Genomic DNA, 22,118 nt, shown 5'->3' with positions numbered 1-22,118 from the left:
TATTATTATTATTATTATTAACATAAATTAATAAGTTAACAATTTATTAACAACCTATTAATAAAGTAGAGCTCCAAGGGTGTGTGGGTTCTGAATCAGGCTAAAGACCTATTTAACTCAAGTGTCTTGCTTCACCGGATGAACCAATAGGAAGTGTGAAAGCAGAAGACAAAAAGTGAAAATGTGGATGGAAAAGTTAGTGAGCTCTTTTTGGGGGGCCAAAGTTGTTTTTCTTTGAGAGTTCTGGGCGTCCCAGTTTCCAGATTTCCTGTCTGATACGAGAGGAGGCAGTCTACGCCCATCTTCTCTCAAGGGATAACTGGCCCAGGAGCTAAAGATTCAGCCTGAGGCTATATAGGACCAAAAGAACACTCATTGGCTCATTGCTGTCACCTGACAGCCAGGAGGACACCCATTGGCTCATTTCCGACGCCTGACAGCCAACCAGGCAGAAGCTGCAGCAGCACCATCAGCCCATTAGGAGGAGCTCTAGCGGATCCTGAGGTGAGGTTTTGGCTCCCTCTGGTGGCAACAAACAGTCGACACGAGAAAAAAAGGCTGCCGTTTTATCCAACCATCTGATTTCTTTTATTTGAAAAAGGCACAGCTAAGACACCCTTAATACAGAATTAATTTCTCTCAGTTCCTCTTAATATATAGGTCAAGTGATTAATAAACACATGAAGCAAACAAAGTTTTTTTTTTTTCCTTTCCTTTCTTCCTTTTTTCTCCTCTCTTCCTCTAAAGGAATATATACAAACACGAAAATTTCTCTCTTTTTTGTCTTAAAATTTCTTTCATTAAATGGGGGGTGGGGACAGAGAGTCAAGCTAGCTTACAGAAAGAGAAGACGAAGTTGCAGTATCCTTTTCAAAACAACAACAAGGAGTTGAAAACAAAAACATTAAAAAGTGAGGAGGGGGTTGAGAATTGTTTTTATTTTTCTCCCCTCAGCACCCTCCTCCCCTTTCCCACAACTCAAACCTTCGGGGAGTGGGGTGGAAGTAATAAGGAAAAGGACGTCAGCCGCTGGGATACTGGGAAGAACCTAGATTTGCAAGAATGTGGGTCACAGATAAGGAAGGGGGTGTTTGGGGGAAGGGAAACCGACACCACGTCAAAAGTCACCCGGAAGGAGGAATATGGGATGAATATATTTATATATTTATAGATATAGATATATATAAAAAAATTTCGATTCTGTGCTACCTTAAAAACAAGACACATGCAAAATTAAAAATTAAAAATGACAAAAAGGTGCTCATTGACTTAAAACTGCACCAGCAGGGAAGGAATCTTAAGAACATGTGCATTGAGAGAGAGAAAAAGAAATCGCTTGTGGGAGCCGCTATGCGCAGGAATGGTGGGAAAGTTAAACAATGGGGAGTTGCCGCATGGATCAAATTCGAACCAGAGACGTCTTGCGGATAATGGAGGTTCTCGACGGGCAACGGGGCGAGCGCGGGAAGAAACGCTAGGGTGGGCAAAAAACTTCCTAGGTGCTTGTTGGCGCATGCGAAGTGCCACACACAACAGAGGCGGCGTTCGGGAATCAGCTCAGCCCACCTTTTCTCTTTGCTGGCAGCTTGAGGGACAATTCCCATCTGGGGGCGGGATTGCAACCTGCTGGTGGGCGGGGCCAGAGGCGAAACTGGACAGGGCAAGCGGGCAGTGGGCTAGTTTTGACACCCACCACCCACCCTCTCAATCAAGGCAAGCGGGAAGTGTTATCGGAGGGCACCTTCCAGCCGGGCCAAACTGGCTCGAGAATTGGGCGGAACAGGGTCAGCAAAGGATCGCGGGTTGGGGAGACTTCCAGGGGGCCAAACGAAGAAGTCCCAGGGGCCGCCACCAGCCCCCGAAGGTTCTTCCTTCCCAGGTTAAGCAGAAGCGATGCACGCTCAAGGTTTAGCACATGGGTAGGCAAACTAAGGCCTGGGGGCTGGATACGGCTCAATCGCCTTCTCAATCCGGCCCGCGGTCGGTCTGGGAATCAGCGTGTTTTCACATGAGTAGAATGTGTCCTTTTATTTAAAATGCATCTCTGGGTTATTTGTGGGGCCTGCCTGGTGTTTTTATATGAGTAGAATGTGTCCTTTTATTTAAAATGCATCTCTGGGTTATTTGTGGGGCATAGGAATTCATTCATCCCCCCCCCCAAAAATATAGTCTGGCCACCCACAAGGTCTGACCCCCGGTTTAGCAAAACATCAAAGCACAGTTCTCCGTTCCTCAAGCCACTTCCTCTCCAGTTTGGTGGTTAGGAGAGCATCACGTGCGGCAAATATTAGTGCTCAGGAGTCCGATGGGAGCTATTTTTTCTGCTTTCTTACTAGAACTTCAAGGGCGGCAGCAAAAGGGGGGGGGCTTGGAGACCAGAGCCTGATGCAACTTGGGGAGCAGCGCCAACGATTGTCTCTACCCCACAAGCCGCACCCTGCAGGCCGCATTTCCTAACACTTTGGTAAAGGTAAAGGACACCTGGATGGTTAGGTCCAGTCAAAGGCGACTATGGGATTGCAGCGCTCATCTCGCTTTCAGGCCAAGGGACCTGGCATTTGTCCGTAGACAGCTTTCCGGGTCATGTGGCCAGCAGGACTAAACCGCTTATGGCACAACGGGACACCGTGATGGAAACCAGAGCGCATGGAAACGCCGTTTACCTTCCCGCCGCAGCGGTACCTATTTATTTGCTACCGAGGAGTGTGGTGGAGTCTCCTTCTTTGGAGGTCTTTAAGCAGAGGCTTGACAGCCATATGTCAACAATGCTTTGATGGTGTTTCCTGCTTGGCAGGGGGTTGGACTGGATGGCCCTCGTGGTCCCTTCCAACTCTATAAGTCTATCTACTTGCCCTGGCATCCTTTCGAACTGCTAGATTGGCAGGAGCTAGCACCGAGTAACGGGAGCTCACACCATCGCGGGGATTCGAACCGTGCCATTTAACGCAGGGCTCGCAAGCCATTTTGAGCATGGATTCTGGGGGCGTGAAAGGGTTGCGGAAAGGAGTGCGGCATAGTAAAAAATTGGCTGCCCGCAGAGCCGAACCCGTAGAAGCACAAACTGGGCAAGAAGAGCAAACAGTTTATCGCACAGTACAATTTTTTGAGGGGGCTATTTACGGAGACCTTTTGTGGGTGCCGTAAGAGCTCCCGACGGGACAGTGTGTGCTGCACTAGTGACCCCCTGGACTTCTTGTTTATTCAATTTGTTAAGCTGGAATCCTAATCCCTTACCTGGAAGCAAGCCCTCCTGAATAAGATTTGCTTCCGAGTAGACCCAGTTAGGACTGCACCATCGGTCACCTAAAACAGGGAGGTCTTCCAGGTGGGTCTCAAAATGACTAGATGTGAAGAGGGTAAATTTTTGGGGTTCCTTTTCGCTGTTGGGACAACCAGGACTCGGAAACTTTCCCCGATCTACTACAAAGCATTTAGCCACCCCATGATGATTCCCCACCTACGGCCTGATTCCCACCCCCCTGCTACCTGCCAAGACCAGTTGTTCTCCACTTTGTAAAAACTCAAAAAAAGCAGCCTCTCTCGTCCGGCGGCTTGGGACGATCTCCCCCTCCCTTCTGCACAAAGCCAGGTCACTCATTGCCCCCCAAAGGCTCCCAACGCCGCTGTTTGGACTTCTGCCACGCTAGGCGAGGAACAGCAAGCGGTTATGGGTGGCCCTGGAGCATACACAGAGTGCAAGCCGCTGGCGGGGGGAGGGGGGTTTGTTGAGGGAAGCTAGTGTTTCGATGCAAGCATTCCCGTGCAGAAACTAAAAATGAATCAGGGTGGCGGTCACCTGCAATTCCTTGCAGAGCGATTAGGATTGTGCCTCTGGGTAAAATTGCTCCGGCAATGGGGGGGCTGGAATTCCAAAAGGGGAGAGACCCAAAAACGTTATTGCTGCAGAGGTGGGCGGGGCAGGCAAGCTCCTCCCCCACCACGCCCTCCACCAAACAACACCAACAGGTCCACCGAGCGCTAGCCAGAGTGGATACCACAACTTTTACTGACCTTTCCCCCTTTGTGCCACCGCCCCCCCGGATCCCGGATCCCCACCCCACCCCCGCCCAAACCGGGTCTAATCCGACTTCTCCCCATCTTCGTCCTGGTGGGTGTCACCGTCGTGGCCGTTCTTGTCTTCCTTGGAGAGGTGAGCTTGCGAGCCGAGGGCGGACAGCGACAGCAGGCCACTGCTGGCGCTGACGGCCGGGAGCGACGGGGGCTGCAGCCCCACGGGCAGTGGGGTCAAGGGCAAGGCGAGAGCTTGGAGCTGGGAGAGCTGGTGAGCTTGGAGCTGCTGCTGTAGGGAAACGAGAAAGCAGAGAAAGAGGGGAGGGGGCAAAGGGATGGGTGAGTGGAGCTTGCAAAGAGAGAGCGGCCTGCAAAACACCTCTGCAAAAAAAACAACCAATCACATTATCACTTCTGGTTACATGCGGGCAAAATGCAATATTTTTACAGCAGAGGGAGCATGCTTCGTTTTTTTTAAAAAAGCTCTGGGATGGCCTTCCCAATTTTGCTGGACTACAAAGTCCATCTTCCATGAGCACCAGTTGCAAGTGATGGGAATTGTAGTACAACAACACCCGGGGGGCCCTGTTCCTGGTTCAGGTGAAGCATCAGGGATGGCGAAGTTTTGACCCCCGAACAGCACCACCTGCCACCAAGAGGGAGTTGTAGGCAGACTCCGAAGGAACCCCCAAGTTTGCCCAAAAGTTTGCAAATGCAAGTTAACAGGAGGGCACCCCCAACCAGACATCGAAACGAGGCCTGGGCATGCACAGTAGTCGTGGCATGTTCATCAACTGATGTGGGGTGGAGAATGGAAAACATTGGGGGGGGGGGAAGAGGGGGAGTTAACAGGATGGAGAATCTTGGGAAGGGTCAGAATCCCGGACAGCGACAAACTACACTGCAACACTTTGTTGCAGGTCCTACACCTGAAAGTTTCTTCCGTCTGCAGGGAAAAGGAAAAAGGCCTCTTTTAAGATCTTGTGGTCCCCAATAACTTGTGTTCACAGGAGCCACATTTTACTTGGAAACGCCAGAGGGGGGGGTGCCGCCCCAGGAAATATCCAAGGTACAATTTCCCCGATGAGCCAAGCGCTCGGTGGCCCGAGATCCCCAGGGAAGGAGGGAGAGACTTTGCTACCCTCAGCAATTTTTTGAATTAAAAAAAAATCTAAACCCTATCCAGTTTGGAAAACCTCGGAGTTTTCTGAGCAGCATGTGAAATGGCGAAAAAGCAGATTGAAATATAGTCGTATCTTGGTTCCCGGACTCCTTGGTACTAGGATGTTTTGGCTCCTGAACGCCACAAACCTGGAAGTGAGTGTTACGGTTTGCAAACGTTCTGTTGGAACCCAGACGTCCGGCAGGGCTTCCGATTGGCTGCAGGGGTTTCCTACAGCCAATCGGAAGTCGCGCCTTGGGTTTCCAAACGTTCTGGAAGCCGAACGGACTTCCGGGAACAGAATCCATTCGACTTCCGAGGCATGGCAGTACTAGATCCTCTCTGGTCCGTTTTTATAACCTCTGCTCCCCGTAAGCTGCCTCCCATCACACATGAGCTGTTAAGCTGCCCTATTTATGGAAGCTTTTAATGTTTAACAGACCACTGTATTTTAATATTTTGTTGGAAGCCGCCCAGAGAGGCTGGGGAAACCCAGCCAGATTTTTTTTTGGGGGGGGGTATAAATAATAAATAGTAATAATTATTATTAGAAGCGCGCCTCAGCACAGCAAAGTATCCTGCAATTATGGCACACTCAAGGGCGGTCGAGGGCTTCGAAATAGCTGGCCCAGCCCAGTTCTGCCTGGCACCCGGCTGCCAATTCTCCCAAGACCGTCCCGGATTACAGGTGAAACTCGGAAAATTAGAATATCGTCGAAAAGTGCATTTATTTCAGTAACGGAACTTAAAAGGTGAAACCAATATATGAGATACAGTAGATGCATGACATGCAAAACAAGATATGCCAAGCCTTTATTTGTTGTAATTGTTATTATTTGTTTTATTACTGTGGAATTTCCAAAAGAAAGCATTTGTAAAAATTAAAAGAAAAATAAATAATAATAAGTTGCATTACTGAAATAAATGCACTTTTCGAGGATATTCTAATTTTCCAAGTTTCACCTGTACGTATTTCTAATAGTATAACCAAATTCAGTCATTTTTGATAAAGCTGTAAAAGCTACTCTGAAAATTTATTATTCCAAAAATGAAATTTTCATCTGGTGGTAAGTATTAAGATTATACCAGCAAAAAAATGAGTCTTTCTGTAAAGAGAGAGAGAGATTTAAATCAAGTCTTACTGACTAGTGATTTAAATCAAATCTACCCTGGCTTTTGTTAGCGCTATTCTTGGGTGGTGCAGACAAAACAGTTCTTCTTCTTCTGGGCGGCCAGTCTGGAGAGGGAAGACTTTGATGGCAACTAGACAAGGATCGCGACTCGCTGAGCCAAGGTGGGGCATGGTGGCTTGTACTTTTAAAAAGAGGGCAAAGGAAGATGGGAAAGGGAGAGTTGGGGGGGGGGAAACGATAGGCATGTATACTAACAAACTTCAAATTTAGGTGCCATGGGAAACTGAGCATCCCAGGGCTCCTTGCTGATGTTGTCAGGGGGCGCAAGAATGCCAAAAGAAAGCAATCGAAAGGTTGGTGTCATTCCCCAGTCCGTGCTGTGTTTACACCGAGTTGCTTGCTACTTTTCTCAGTCTACCCAGCAGGGGTGGCCCCCACCCTGGTAGCTCCCCAGAGGTTGTTGGGCTACAAACCCCATCACCCTTGACCACTGGGCATGCTTGCTGAGGCGGGAGGTAGTTCAGCAACCGCCTGGAGGTGCCAGCGAGCCCTCTTAGCTCTGACCTACAGGGTTGCCACCAGGATAAAACGGCTGGGAGCCATGCCCCGCTACCCAGAAACCGGGATAACAACATGACAAGTAACCCATAGCTCAAAATAGCTCAATGCACCCGCCTGCATAAGAGGTTGCCCGTTGAGCTTCTGAATGAGTCACTGTTCTGCCTTGCCTGCCTCCGCTAAAGGAGTGGATACATGCGGCACATCAAGTGCGGCGAGAGCAAGTGAGAGGCGCAGCAAGGCGACACCCCCCCCTCGAGGATGCCTATCGCCTCCCTGCACGAGTCTCCGGTTTCAGACTCTTTTCAGAGTTTGGCCCCAAGCATGACCGAGTCGTTGGGACGGCTGCTGCTTCGGAAGCTGAGCTGAATGGCGCTTGCTGCCCAGGAAAGTGAGGACCGTATCCAACGAAGAGGCCTCCCCAGAGCAGTGACTCATTCAGAAGGCGATGGAGAGGGACTATCAAGGGCTTCAGATTACAACTCTCAGCCGCTCCAGCCAGTATGAAACTGGGGGCTGATGGGAGCTGTAGTCCAAAACCCCTGGGAGGCAAAGTTTGCTTTAAACAAGTAAACCTTGGGGGCTGTAGGTGCCCGCCCATATCCCCTCCAGGTTGGAGTTTACAACACAGGAATCCAGGTACAGCGGTACCTTGGTTGTCAAATTTAATCCGTTCTGGTAGTCCATTCAACTCCTGGAACCATCCAAAAATCAACACACGGCTTCCGATTGGCTGCAGGAGCTCCCCGCTCTCAATCGGAAGCCGCGCTGGACGTTCGGCTTCTGAAAAAAGTTCGCAAACCGGAGCACTCACTTCTGGGTTTGCGGCGTTCGGGAGCCGACCTGTTCGACAACCGAGGTACCACGGTATTAATGATAAAAATAACCAGTGCTTTTTTCTTTCAAAAAAATAATGTTTAGCGGTACTCTCATTTTGACTCAAGAAAACCACCATTTTATAGTTCAAATTGTGGAAAATAAAAACAGTAAACGGGCAAAAGTACAAAGATTCACAAGATGTTTAGGGGTATGCACCCCCCAAGAAAAAAAGCACTAATAATAATAATCATAATAATAATAAGCAATAATCAATAGTGATTCATTTGCACATTCTCAGCAAGAAGCAAAAAAGCAAAGTGCATGGCTCCTCCCCCCTTTTAATTATCAAAGTAGGCTCCCCCCCGAGTCCTAGCCCAACGCTAACCACTATGCTATCCTCCCTCTCAGCGGAAGGAACGCCAATTCTCTTCCCGCCTACCCACCGCCCAGTTCCCGTACGGAACGCCACGGACCCGGATGATAGAGTTGAGTTCCGGCGCCGTCACTTGCTTGGCTCGCTCAATGGCTCCGAGGACCTGCTGTTGATGCTGGAGAAATAGAAAGCAAATAACAAAAAAACAAACCAAAAAAACAAAACCACACACATATTCCACTGGTGGGGCAGGAAGGAGGTCCAGGAACAAGGGGTATAGCAAGGGATGCGTGGAGATAAAACGGACGGAACCGTTTCAAAGAGGGACTTGGGAGCAGTCGAGCCAAAATAAATGCCGGAGCGAGGACGATATTTGCCCGGGAGCCGGGATGTGGATTTCTCGAGCTCCTTTACACCCAGCCGTGTTGCAAGCAGAACGCCAGGTCTTCCCAAGACGTTCACCTCTGGCTCAGAAGTAGACTGAGCCTCTACGCATCAGCAAGGAGCCCTGGGGTGTGCGGTTTCCCATCATGCCCAAATACTCAGTCGGGATATCAGGCGCCCCGAAATCTAACCGTCCTATTGGAGAGGAAAGCCTGGGGTGTGTTTGTGAGCATGCAAGGAGCCCTGGGAGGTGCAGTTCCCATGGCACCCTATTGTCCCTGCGGAGTTCTCAGGTGCCCTGGGAAACTCAATTTCCCAGGAGCACTGGTGTCCGGCACACTGTTATGGGATGAAGGACAGGAGGCATTCGGGTTGGTAGGTAGAGAAGGAATGGGGTCGGTGCCCTGTCACACTCCCAATGATGTCACCAAGCCCAAAAGCAAGCTGAGCGAAGTCTGCCCTCCTTAGGAAAGATGAAGTTGCTAAAGAAAGTGGTGGGGGACATTTTTGTTTTTTCAGTGATGAAATCCACCCCTATTCTCCCTTGCACCCCCATTTGCAAGAAAGAAGGAGAAGGAGGAGGGAGAGAAGAGTTACCTCTTGGGAAAGATAGGGCAACACTTGAGCACAGATCCCGTTTAACCTCTTGACAATTTCGGCCTGAAATGGAAGACAGAAAGAGTCAATGTGAAGACAAAAAAGATTTCAGCCTCACATGGAAGACAGAAAGGTTCAACGAGAAGACAGAAGGAACACAGATTGAAAAGATGCCAACTCAGTCTTTCAAACACCGGGGTGGCAGCGGTGCAGGCTGGGGCTGATGTGAGGTGCAGCCCCAAACATCTGGAAGCACCAGTTTGGGGGGAAATGTACACTAGCCACTTTTGTGACTTAATCTCACCTCACCTATGAACTCACAAGCCTTATCTCTGGAATACAGGGATTGTAGACACTGGCTTATCTTACAAGGTCATCATAAACGTTTGACTTAGAGGATTTGATATCAGAAATATGGGATGTGGTATATACGGTGAAACTAACCAGCGTAAAGTCAGGGAAGGAAGACCACTTAATCTTTTTATTGGAAAACTGAATGCTTTCACCATTGATGCAAAAATCCCAGTATATTTTAAGAGAAAAGTGTGATCAAACTGCATTTTAGGAGGGAAAGGGTATGCAAAAATGAGTATTTTAAGGACAAAATGCACACAAATATGCATTTGTTTTTTTTGGGGGGGGGGAGAGCATTATTTTTTTAAGAAATAAATAAATTCTGCAGGCTCCTAAGTCAAAAACGGACTTGCTTCATTCTTCCCTACAGGGAGAGAACAGAGGGGCTGCTTCAGCTAACGGACACTGAGGTCTGGGGACAGGCTGAGTTAAGGGTAAATCGCCATGAGGACTAGAAAGCTACGCCTTACCTGTTTGTGCATTTCAATATTGAGCCCATAGGACATCTCGTAGTACTGGAAGGGGCAGAGGAAAATGGAGAGGAAGAGTTAGGATTTGAGGAAGGAAAACAACAACAGCGAAATAGGATCAGAATCACCTTAGCCTTCCCCTGGTCCTCACCTCCATCCTTCGGCTATTTCAGATACACCAACCCTGTACTTGGAAGTTCCACTTTGCTACCGTAATGAGACGTCCGTGAGAAAGAGTTTGCATGGATCAAGACTTTCAAGGCTCACCCCATATATAATCCAGATAACCACATGGCAGATCTCTGCGTCTCTTTGTTTTGTTTTGAACTAGGCTAATCATAGCAAATCATAGCAGCAGCAGCAAAAGATAAATTCATTTGGCCGGAATAGACTTGTTCCGCTGGTGAAATGTTTCGTGCCTGCGGGGCACCGTTAAGAATCGCGGAGTTGGAAGGGGAACCTCTCCCCCCCCCCCCCGAGGATCATCTAGCCCAGGCATCCCCAAACTTTGGCCCTCCAGATGTTTTGGACTACAATTCCCATCATCCCTGTTAGCTAGGGATCATGGGAGTTGTAGGCCAAAACATCTGGAGGGCCGCAGTTTGGGGATGCCTGATCTAGCCCATGGGTAGGCAAACTAAAGCCCGGGGGCCGGATCCGGCCCAATCGCCTTCTCAATCCGGCCCGCAGACGGTCCGGGAATCAGCGTGTTTTTACATGAGTAGAATGGGCCCTTTGATTCAAAATGGATCTCTGTGTTATTTGTGGTGCCTGCCTGGTGTTTTTACATGAGTAGAATGTGTGCTTTTATTTAAAGTGCATCTCTGGGTTATTTGTGGGTCATAGGAATTCATTCATTCCCCCCCCCAAAAAAATATAGTCCGGCCCCCCACAACGTCTGAGGAACAGCAGACCGGTCCCCTGCTGGAAAATTTGCTGGCCCCTGCGTCTCTAGCCCAAACACTTGCGATACGGGAGTTAAGACTCCCCGACAGACAGGCAGACAGCCAACCTCTGCTTATAAAACTCAAAGGGGTGTGAGCCCGCCACCTCCTGAGGAAGCCTGTTCCACTGGTGAACGGCTCTTACCGTCAGAAAGCTCTCCCTAGGGTTTAGTTGGAATCTCCCTTTCTTGCAATTTCAACCCGTAGGTTCGGGGCCCTGCCCTTTGGAGCAGCAGGAGATAAGCTTGTTCCCTCTTCCCTTCAGATATTTGATAGTGGACTCTCCTATCTCCTCTGTCTCCCCTTTCCCAGGCTAAACATTCCCAGCTCCTTCAACCGTTCCTCATTAGGCTTGGGTTCCAGACTCAACCTTCCAGCTTGTCAATATCCATCTTATATTAGACAGTACGTTTCTAAGCACAATTCAAAGTGTTGGTGCTGACCTTTAAAGCCCTAAACGGCCTCGGTCCAGTATACCTGAAGGAGCGTCTCCACCCCCATCGTTCAGCCCGGACATTGAGGTCCAGTTCCGAGGGCCTTCTGGCGGCTCCCTCACTGTGAGAAGCAAAGCTACAGGGAACCAGGCAGAGGGCCTTCTCGGTAGTGGCACCCGCCCTGTGGAACGCCCTCCCATCAGATGTCAAAGAGATAAATAACTACCAGACTTTTAGAAGACATCTGAAGGCAGCCCTGTTTGGGGAGGCTTTTAATGTTTAATAGATTTTTGTATTTTAATATTCTGTTGGAAGCTGCCCAGAGTGGCTGGGGAAACCCAGCCAGATGGGCGGGATATAAATAAATAAATATTATTATTATTAAGACAGATTTTAACTTTTTTGTGGTTCTATGAGGACGCTTGTACATCTCTCTTGCCATCCCTCAGCACCACCACCACTACAAATTTGCTCCAGAGTGTTAGGGGACGCTCCGGAATAGTTTGTTTTTTTTCAGGGGGGCACATAGAGGGGATCCAGACGTCCCACTGTGCAAGTGGATTTGCCGGTCAAGGTTTTAATCATACAATCCCATTTTATTTTATTTGGGGGGTGGGTGTTCTTGGAAACCACATTGCAAGCAAGGGCAGCCGTCCTCTTAAAGGAGGCAAATAGAAAAAAATTCCAAGCGAATCCAATTCCACCTTCATGAGGACTAGGACCTTTTTCAAAAAGGGAGATTCCTTCTTTGTGACTTCTATGCTGCCTCTGCAGAACCCTGCCGCACGTGGAATCAGCTGGTGGTTTGGCTTTTTCTCCTATTTTTCGCTTCGCTCTCACTACCCCCACCCACTTTCTATAGCTGATAGTTTCCTGGGAGATGCAGATAAAATTCATCTCCCTCTTATCTCGCCCTTCCAGGGGAAGCGCCAACGCTCGGCTGGAGCTCTGGAAATCTTTTCAGCCGCCCTTAATGACACCTTGGCGGAGGGAAATAAAAAGCCATCGGACTGGAATCACACACACACACAATCCGCTCAGCCTAAATGACGCTAATTGAAAACCTTTCAATAACCGTTTTGCAAACAAAAGCACCAATTTGGGGCGCTGAGCGAAATTCCACCCCAAGAGGTCCCACCAAACATAGCCCCACATGCTCTCTTTAAGTTTCTAGTCCTTAAGACTAGCAATCCAATGCTTTATCCCCAAGCCGCTATTTCTATCCTACCGAATCTGACCCTCCTTCCCTTTTCAATACCCCACTTCCCTTCCCTTTTGTCTTCTTTTTTGGTTGGCAGACGACAACACACTTTAACCTTTCCAAAAAGTACTCTCTTTTTTTGGGTTATAAAATTTATTCATTTTCAATAACAATCTTCCAATGAGCGACAAATCAAATCAAATCAGTCCAAATTGCAATAATAACAAGACACCAATTATATATTCCAATTATAAAAAAATTCTTGGGACTTCCCATGTTCCAAATGTCTAGAGATAATCATCCTCAATCATGTCTCTGCATTTTCGGTATTTTTCAAATTCAAAACTAATATTATCCATCCTTTTAATAACCTTATAATATCGAGACCAAATCCCTGCCGCAAGAAAAGGGGAATCACAGGTCCAGGAACTCTGCTTCCTGCCCCAAATGCTTTGCCTGACCGGAAATGTTGTCATGGAACCACGGAATTGTAGAATTGGAAGGGACCCCGGGTGGTCATCTACCCCAACCCCCTTGTGAGGCAGGAATCTTACTGGCCCGGTGTGGGACTCAAACCCACAGCCCTGAGATTAACAAGTCTCCTAGAATTCTGATCGTGCCTCTTGCTTGCCTGGGCAGAGATGGGGTGTAATAATAATAATAATATTTATTATTATTATTATTTATTTGTACCCCGCCCATCCGGCTGGGTTTCCCCACAGGGCAGGCACCACCACCGAGAAGGCCCTCTGCCTGGTTCCCTGTAGCTTTGCTTCTCGCAGGGAGGGAACCACCAGAAGGCCCTCAGCGTCTCCACCCCCATCGTTCAGCCCAGACACGGAGGTCCAGCTCCGAGGGCCTTCTGGCAGTTCCCTCCCTGTGAGAAGTGAAGTTGCAGGAATCCAGGCAGAGGGCCTTCTTGGTGGTGGCACCCACCCTGTGGAACGCCCTCCCGTCAGATGTCAAGGAAGCAAACAGCTATCTGACTTTTAGAAGACATCTGAAGGCAGCCCTGTTTAGGGAAGTTTTTAATGTTTGATGTTTTATTGTGCTTTTAATTCTGTTGGCAGCCGCCCAGAGTGGCTGGGGAGACCCAGCCAGATGGGCGGGGTATAAATAATAAATTATTATAATATTATTGGTACAGTTCAGCGCCCCCCCCCCCGGTGCTCTTGAACAAACTGTACCAAAAACCAAACAAACCACACACTTGCTACGGAACGATGAGGACTGGAATCTTACTTTTACTTTTAAAGGGCTCCATGGTACATGGCTCCTGCTTCGCACTGCAGAAGCCCCAGCCAGCTTTGACAATACAATGGGTCTTGTGGTCCGAGCTGAGCTTTCCAAGGGAAGGAGGAGTTAAAAGCAAGCACCCCCAAACTTCGGCCCTCCAGATGTTTTGGGACTACAACTCCCATCATCCCTAGCTAACAGGACCAGTGGTCAGGGATGATGGAAATTGTAGTCTCAAAACATCTGGAGGGCCGAGTTTGGGGGTGCCTGAGTTAAAGGCTAGTTTGAAAACAGTGTCACCCGTCAGGGCATTGATCTTGTGTCCGCCCCCCAACCCCTTGCGGCTTTCCCATCTCTCGCCCATGCCCCCTCCTCTGCGAGCGCTCGGCCACGAGTGCGAAACATACCATCACGTAGTGGCGCTGCATCTCCGACTTCTCGCTGGCGAGCTTGTCGCACTCCAATTTTAGGCTGCAGGTTGGGTTGGGGGGAAATGAGCGCAATGGAGGAACAATAGGGGGGGGGAGAAAGAGAGAGATCACCGCTAAGAAGAAGAACAACAACACACCTTTTACATCTAAGAACGGACATCCTATAAAATATCACCAGGAGCCGCCTTCCGGAATCCCTGCTCTGAGGTCGTTTTCACATGCCTGATTTTCAGATACCGGTGCTCCTCTGAGCCCCCAAATCACGCCGCTGCTATAGCAATCGAGGGCCGCCTGCAGGGGAGGGGAGACTTTCCCAGCCCAAGGGCCGGATTCCCTCCTGGGCAAGCTTCCAAGGGCCGCCTGCCAATAGCAGACAGGGCAAGAAGCCAAAATGTGTGGGGTGGTGAGTAACCAGAAGCTTTTCCGTTAGGAATTACGGGTACCAATATACCAAAGGAGCAGGAAATACTTTTTATGTATGGAACAACAGCTGCCCAGATGCTACTAGCCCAGAGATGGAAGGAAGATAACAGTCCCTACCAGAGAAGAATGGCAAACCAAGCTGATGGACTATGCCGAGATGGCAAAACTCAGAAACCAAGAGGATAAAACACTAGGAAAAAAATTATAAGTTACTTAGGAGGCCACTGTAAGCAGATGGAAACGAGAGCAGGGTTTTGATTTCACTTGTAGTGCAGGAATTATTATGGAGAATATGGTTTGGCATAAAAATTGGAGTATGGATGAATATGCAGTTGTAGATGTTTAAAATGAGACTCCGTGGAGGGGAAGTCCAGAGATTCAGAGAATCTCTTTATATAGATATGTGGGTCTTTTTTGTTTCGTTTGTCTGTACTTTGTATTTGTAAAAATCAATAGAAGTGATTTCAAAATAAATAAATTAATCCGTTTTAACCACCGCAGGCTGGTTCCTACACAGACATGTCAATCTATCCTCCATCGAGGGATGCAAGCGGAATAGTTGGAAGTAAAGCACACAGCTTAGGTTCGGGGGTGTGGCTTAGGAAGAGGGGCGTGGCCTTGGGAGAATTGCAGGGGGCCTGATCGTGGCGTCCAGAGGGCCACATTTAGTCCTCAGGGCTGAGGCTCCTCATCTCTCCTGTGATTTATTATTATTATAATAAAAAACTGACGTAACCATTAATAAGAACTTGCCGTTTTCCGCAAAGGGAGTCAAATCGAAACTTGCCTGTGGTACTGAGCTTGCAGCAGCTGAAACTCATCCTTAATCCGGTCACAGGAATCTGACGTTGTGAACTTCAATTGCTGGGGCAAGTGCGAAGAACCCTGGAATATAACCATTATTTTAACCATTTGGCAACGGCAGAGATGGGTAATAGGCAAGCTTGGAAGAAGATCTTCCCCCATCTTCCTTACTTAACCCAAGGAACGAAAACCAGGGAAATAATTAGGCACCGAATTATCTCCCTGTCCCCAGCCAGGTTTCCGTAAAACCTCTTGCCCCGCCATCACACAAGGGGAGGTGGATACTGTGCTGCTGGGAATGTGTGACGTCACAGATCAATAGGTGCTGATTCCAGATTTCGAACTCCAAATTGGTGGAAGCTGTGGGGAAGAGTGTTTCCTCCCCATCAAATTTGCTGGCGTCTATGAGTACAGTCAACAGCGGCAGTAGTAAATATATGCTATGTACGGTTAAAAATCTTGCGATTCCTGCACTGCAAAGAGGCCACACTATATATACGGTATATATTATGTGTTGTATAATGCACTGCTTGCAAAAGCCAGGATGTTGTAGCAGCAAGCGGTCCAGACTATTCCCTGGGAAACCAAAGTTTGAATCCCCACTTGGGCTGTGACCTCGGGTGCCAGCCACAGACCCTCAGCCTAACCTACCTCACAGGGTTGTTGCGAGGATAAAATGAGGAGAATCATGCATGCCACCTAGAGCTCCTTGGACGAAAGTTGGGATATAAATGCAACTACTGTACTACTAATAATGGGACGTGGGTGGCGCTGCAGTCTAAACCACAGAGCCTAGGGTTTGCCGATCAGAAGGTCGGCGGTTCGAATCTCCACGACGGGGTGAGCTCCCGCTGCTTGGTCCCAGCTCCTGTCAACCTAGCAGTTTGAAAGCACGTCAAAGTGCAAGTACATAAATAGGTACCGCACCAGCGGGAAGGTAAACAGCGTTTCCATGCGCTGCTCTGGTTCACCAGAAGCAGCTTAGACATGCTGGTCATATGACCTGGAAGCTGTCTGCGGAAAAATGCCAGCTCCCTCAGCCTATAGAGCGAGATGAGCGCACAACCCGAGTCGTCCGCGACTGGAACTAATGGTAAGGGGTACCTTTACCTTTACTACTATTAATAATAATAACAGATTGCAGTTTGGGTCCCTTCTAACTTTATGGTTCTATGGTCTCTGTGTCAGGGGCACAACCTAAGGGCCAGATTCCTTTTTAGTCAGGCTTGCGGGGGCCGCATGCCAGCAGGGTGGGGGGCAGGGTGGCGCAACGGAAGTTAACGTTCCTCTCTGACCTCACATCCACGGAAGAAGCATTATCAGGATTCGACGGACAGATTCTAGCTGGGCCAAAATACCCAAAGGAGGTGAAAGCAGGCTCGATGAAAGGTGGGGCCCTTGTGGGCCAGGCCAAGGCAGCTGGAGGGCCGCTTTCAAGGTTCTCAAACCCTGACTCAACACAGCTTCCCAGATTTCAGGACACTCCTTGCAAGTGTGTATGGAAGTCCTGGGCTGCCCAGATGACAAAACCCCCCTCTCTGCTTCAAAGATGGGGTCCAAAGGAAAGCCGAGCAAGACGTTTGGCACCAGTTTGGGTGCAGGAGTTGCTGGAAGGAGGCGGACAAGATGCCATCCAACCGCCTTAGGGACTCCGCTCCAGATTTGTGTAGGGTTTATTCCTGAGCCTTTTCTTCTCCCGAAGATATCCCGCAAAGTAGCAGAGGTTTAGGGTCAGAGGTTTCCTTCTGCGGGATGGGCTCCCTTCCCAGGTGGACAAGCCCTACCTGCCCCTCACTTTACAGAAACCGCCTCCTTGACCGATGGACACACTCGTGGTCTCATCCGCTCCATCCTGTCTTTGCATGCAGGGAAAGCCCCTAACTCAGCGAGGGCCTGAGACCCATCAGCTCCCCTCCCCTGGTTTAGCCGGCCATTGGAAGGCATTTCCTGGGATTGTGGCTGCTTCTGGGAGCCGCAGGTGAGAGCCGAGTGCAGGGTGGGGACCAAAGGTGAGCGAACTACCCCAGGAGGAGCACGACGTGCCCCCCCCACCAGAGGTAACTGCCCCTCCCCTTACAGCCCAGGCTGGGTTGGGTATACCCCCTACCCGAATCTGGAGAGCCGCTGCCAGTCTAATGGTCAGCCACACTGAGCTAGATTAACAGCACAAGATTCCTATTTGCTTCTCACTCAGAACCATGAGGACTGGTGTCTTGGGTTATACTTGTGGGGAGGAGACCCCGCTCCGTGGAAGAGCACCTGGCTTGCCTTCAGACGGGCCCAGGGGTGACCCCCTCCCCACTGTAGCATCTCCAGGAAGGGGGATGGGAGAGAACTCTGCCTGAAAGCCTGGGAAACCACTGCCAGTCAGAGCAGCCAGATGGGACCTTGGATCTGACTCAAAAGTGGGGCAGCGCCCCGTTTTCCCTATTGGGTGTGTGTGTGTGCAAATTTCCACCTCACCAAAAGCACTTCTAAAGCGAATTCCTGGAAAGAATCTCCTTGCTTCTGGTAGTCCAAAACGCCCAGAGAGCTCCCGGTTTGGCGAAGGCAAGCGCAGCCAGCAGAATCAAGCAGCAGGGGTTTTTAACCCGAACTATGCTATCCAAAGACGTGATTCTGCGATCCCAGGAAGCTGGCTGGTCATTGCTTCCGGAAGGAGGGGGTGGTGCTGGATGTAGCAGGGGGTCTTCATACATAGCAGGAGGTTGTGTGTCCAAAACACCCCCCCCCCCATATTTAATTTTATTTTGAAAAAGCGTTTGCACGGAAATCTAGCTCATCAGGAAGAAGACTGCAGCCTGGCTTGCTAGTTTTCTATAGGAGAGGAGCCTGGTTTTATTTTGTCAGAATGTTTAGGGGACCCAAACCTGCTGTGCTTCAATAAGGGGGGGGGAGCCTTGCTGCACATCCCTATGTAATCTCGATCCAATCTGCTGCCTTTCAAGGCTCCACCCCAGCACCTTTAGATCCAGATATTTTGGATATTTTAGTTACTTACTGCATTTCTCTCCCTTTTTCCTGTCAAAGGAGCTCAAGGTGGCAAAGGGGTTTCTCTCCCCCATCCTCATTTAATCCCAAGCAACAGTGCTGAGAAGGAGCGGCTGAGCAGAGAGAGCTTCCTGGCCAAGTGGGAGAATTTGAACCCTGCTCTCTCCCCAGGTCCCAGCCTGATGCTCTAATCACAACTTCACAATAATATGGCTAAACAATAATATAGCTAACACAACTATTTCACAACCCTTCATTCAGTCTTGAGATAAACTTGCAGCTTTGTTAAAAAACAAAACCTCACTTTTAAAAAATTACCTAATGTGCAAATCGCCTTGAGGAAACGAGTAAATCAAGGGCGATAATAATAATAACGATGATGATAATAATAATACTAACTTGTTTGCTATGCAACCCTTCACCCAAGGGTGTGTGTGTGTGTGTGTGTGTGTGTGTGTGTGTAACAGCACTAAAAACAACCCACTCTCCTCCAATAGCTCACAACCCCCACAGGTGGACCCCAACAAACCCCCCTCCACTTCCTGAGCCAAATGCCAGCCTGGAAACTTTCTCTCCCCTGCCGCCCCCCCCCCCGGCCAGCCCTGGACACGTGCAGGAGGAAGGCAACAGCCGCTCCCCTCTCTCACATGATCCGGCCTGGGGAGTTTCCCTTCAGCACCCCAACCTCCTCCATGCACCCCAACCTCCTCCCCCCTTCCCCCTACTTGCACTACAATCCTCCCAATGCTCTCCTTGACACCCCTCTCCCCTCCCTGCCACCCAAACCCTCACTCCTCCCCCAAATTTCCCCTCCGGCGCCCCAACCTCTACCTGCCCCCTTGCTCTCTTTACAACCGATTCCCCTTCCGCCTGGCACCCCGGTCCTCCCCTCTGGGCACCCCGATCCTTCCCCCTTTCCTTAGCACCCTAACCCCATCCTTCCTTCTCTGGCCACCCCAACCCTCTACCCCGACATCTCAGACTCCCCATTACCCCCTCAAATTCGCTTCCCCGGCACCCAACCCCCTCCTAATCTCCTCTCCTTCCTCGATCCCTCTCCCCTTTGCACTCCGCCCCTCTCCTCCCGGCAACCCAACCCACTCCTTCCTTGGACCGCAACCCCCCCTCGCCCCTTAGACTCAGCACCCAATCGCTCTCCCCCTGGCACCCCGCCCTTCCCCACCCCTCCCGGGCACCCCAATCCCTCGCGCCCTCGCCCTCCTTGCACCCAACTCCCTTTCCCTCGCTTCTCCCCCCCCCGCCCCCTCACCGAGTGCCGGCTTTGAGGAAACATCATGTCAGGCCCCGATCCGAGGCGCAGGGCTGCGGCGGCGGATCCGGAGCGCGCTTCCTCCCCCTTGCGCCAAAGGCGTCCGCAAAGCAGGCCCGGAGCGCGCGCGCCTTCTTCCCCTCGCCTCCTGGCTGCTCCGGCGGCTCCTTCCTCCGCCCGGCGGCCTCTGCAAGCGGCAGCAGCAGCAGCTCCGGAGGGGGAAAAGAAGAGGGGGAGGAAAAGGAAAAAGAAAAAGAAAAACCCCAAAACCTCGCGAGGCGCACGGCCTCCTTGCTTGCTGCGCCTGGGCAGGGAAGCAGGGCCCCGGAGATGCGTCCTTGGCGAGGTTGGGCGCAGACGCACACGCGCGCCCCTCTCTTTCCGCTCCTTTCACTCCCGATCTCGCTTCTCCTCTCGCTCCAGGTCGTGCTGACCGCTCTCCCCGGCTCCGGATGCGACCCTCCCCGCGGCCTCAGGCCTGGCCCGAGCGGCGCAGCGCTTTGCCAAAAGGAGACGGACACCCGTGCGCGCCGCTCCGCCTTCCCCAGCTATTGTTTAATGGCGGCTGCGGAGGCGCCTCTCCTCTCCTGCGGCTGAGCGCCAGCACCACCTGCCGTCGGGCCGCGGCATCTCCGAGGACGCGCACCCACAGCAACACCCCCAAAAAATTACAACCCCCCCCCCAACCACCACCCCGCCAGCCATGGATGTATGTGCAGGATTAGGGCGCTAGGAGGAGAGGGTCGGGGTGCTAAGGGAAAGAGACGCTTGGAGAGGCAGCGGAGATATTCTGTTGTTCTGATTTTGTGTGCTCTGTTGGAAGCTGCCCATGCCCAGTCAGATGGGCTGGGTAAAAAAAATTATTATTATTATTATTATTATTATTATTATTATTATTATTATTATTATTATTACCACTTTTAACTATTTGCTTTTATTTTTCTTTAAGTCTTATGTGCCTTATTTTAAATTCATGTTTGTATCTTATGCTAGTCTGTGGCAGTAATAAAGTTTGCAATAATAATAATAATTTTATGTGAGTTATAACCACTTTTAACTATTTGCTTTTCTCCCTCTCTTCTTTAAGTCTTATGTGCCTTATTTGATCTCCATGTTTGTATCTTATGCAAGTCTGTGACCATAATAAAGTTTGTAATGTTGTAGTAGTAATAATAATAATATTAATAATAATAATGGGGACGCGGGTGGCGCTGTAGTCTAAACCACTGAGCCTAGGGACCTGCCAATCAGAAGGTCGGCGGTTTGAATACCTGCGATGGGGTGAGCTCCTGTTGCTCGGTCCCAGCTCCTGCCAACCTAGCAGTTCAAAAGCACGTCAAAGTGGAAGTAGATAAATAGGTACCACTCCGGCAGGAAGGTAAAAGGCGTTTACATGTGCTGCTCTGGTTTCACCAGAAGCGGCTTAGTCATGCTGGCCACATGACCTGGAAAAACTGTCTGCAGGCAAACATCGGCTCCCTCGGCCAGTAAAGCAAGATGAGCACCACAACCTCAGAGTCGTTCGCGACTGGACTTAACTGTCTTCTTCTTCTTCTTCTGCTTCTTATTATTATTATTAACAACAACAACAACAATTTTATGTGAGTTATAACCACTTTTCTTTGGTTTTCTCTCTCTCTTCTTTAAGCCTAAGCCTTATTTTATCTCCATGTTTGTACCCTATGCTAGTCTGTGACCGTAATTAAGTTTTTAATAGTGGATTAATAATAATAATTTTATGTGAGTTATAACCACTTTTAACTATTTGCCTTCATTTCTCTCTTCTTTAAGTCTTGTGTACCTTATTTTATTTCCATTTTTGTATCTTATGCTAGTCTGTGGCAGTAATAAAATTTGTAATGTATTATTATTATTATTATTATTATTATTAGACTGGAAGTGAACACCTGCTGGCAGGCAGGATAATGCTGCTGACTGGAACCTTGTTTTGCATGTTTTTGTATTTTAATATTTCTGCTGGAAGCCGCCCAGAGTGGCTGGGGAAACCCAGCCAGATAGGCGGGGTATAAATAATAAATTATTATTATTATTATTATTATTATTATTATTATTATTATTATTATGGGGGTAATGCCAGCCCTTCATCCAATACAAAATGAGATCGCAAGAATACATAATGAAACAAAAACAAGAATGAAAACAAACCAATAGCACACACCCTCCAGGAAACACATCTAAAAGGCCACAGATATGTAATGAAGGCGACAGGCGAGCCTCTCTGGTGAGAGCATTCCACAAATAGGGAGCCACTCTCAGGGTCGTGGGTTCGAGCCCCACGTTGGGCAAAAGATTCCTGCATTGCAGGGGGTTGTATTATATGGCCCTTGTACCTTCCAACTCCTTGTCCATGGAGTTTTCTTGGCAGGGATACTGGAGTGGCTTGCCAGTTCCTGCTCCAGGTGGATCACGGTTAGTCAAAACTCTCCACTATGACCTGTCCATCTTTGGTGACCCTGAACGGCAATAGCTCATAGCTTCTTGGAGTTATTCAAGCCCTTTCGC

At 49.4% G+C, this 22,118-nt stretch overlaps 1 protein-coding gene across 6 annotated transcripts; it reads right to left on the bottom strand.

The window, feature by feature from the left end:
- Positions 1-564: 564 nt before the first annotated feature.
- On the bottom strand, positions 565-20,368 carry TLE5 (TLE family member 5, transcriptional modulator). 6 transcript variants are annotated; one of them, XM_035118093.3, is made up of 7 exons: positions 19,596-20,368; positions 15,318-15,415; positions 14,084-14,147; positions 9,862-9,906; positions 9,038-9,100; positions 8,157-8,231; positions 565-4,297 (listed from the first exon to the last, which is right to left on the bottom strand). In XM_035118093.3, the coding sequence occupies exons 1-7, from the start codon at positions 19,620-19,622 to the stop codon at positions 4,079-4,081; spliced, it is 591 nt and encodes a 196-aa protein (XP_034973984.1). In that variant the 5' UTR covers positions 19,623-20,368; the 3' UTR covers positions 565-4,078. The 6 variants fall into 6 exon arrangements, with proteins under 6 accessions (XP_034973984.1, XP_034973980.1, XP_034973981.1 ...); XM_035118089.3 differs by having other exon boundaries at positions 565-4,300; positions 8,127-8,231; positions 19,596-20,189; XM_035118090.3 differs by having other exon boundaries at positions 8,127-8,231; positions 19,596-20,189.
- Between the last annotated feature and the right edge of the window lie 1,750 nt (positions 20,369-22,118).

Source organism: Zootoca vivipara, chromosome 6, assembly GCF_965207765.1.
Source record: "Zootoca vivipara chromosome 6, rZooViv2.hap1.1, whole genome shotgun sequence".
Taxonomy (NCBI): domain Eukaryota; kingdom Metazoa; phylum Chordata; class Lepidosauria; order Squamata; family Lacertidae; genus Zootoca; species Zootoca vivipara.
This window is presented reverse-complemented; position numbering and strand designations above follow the sequence as displayed.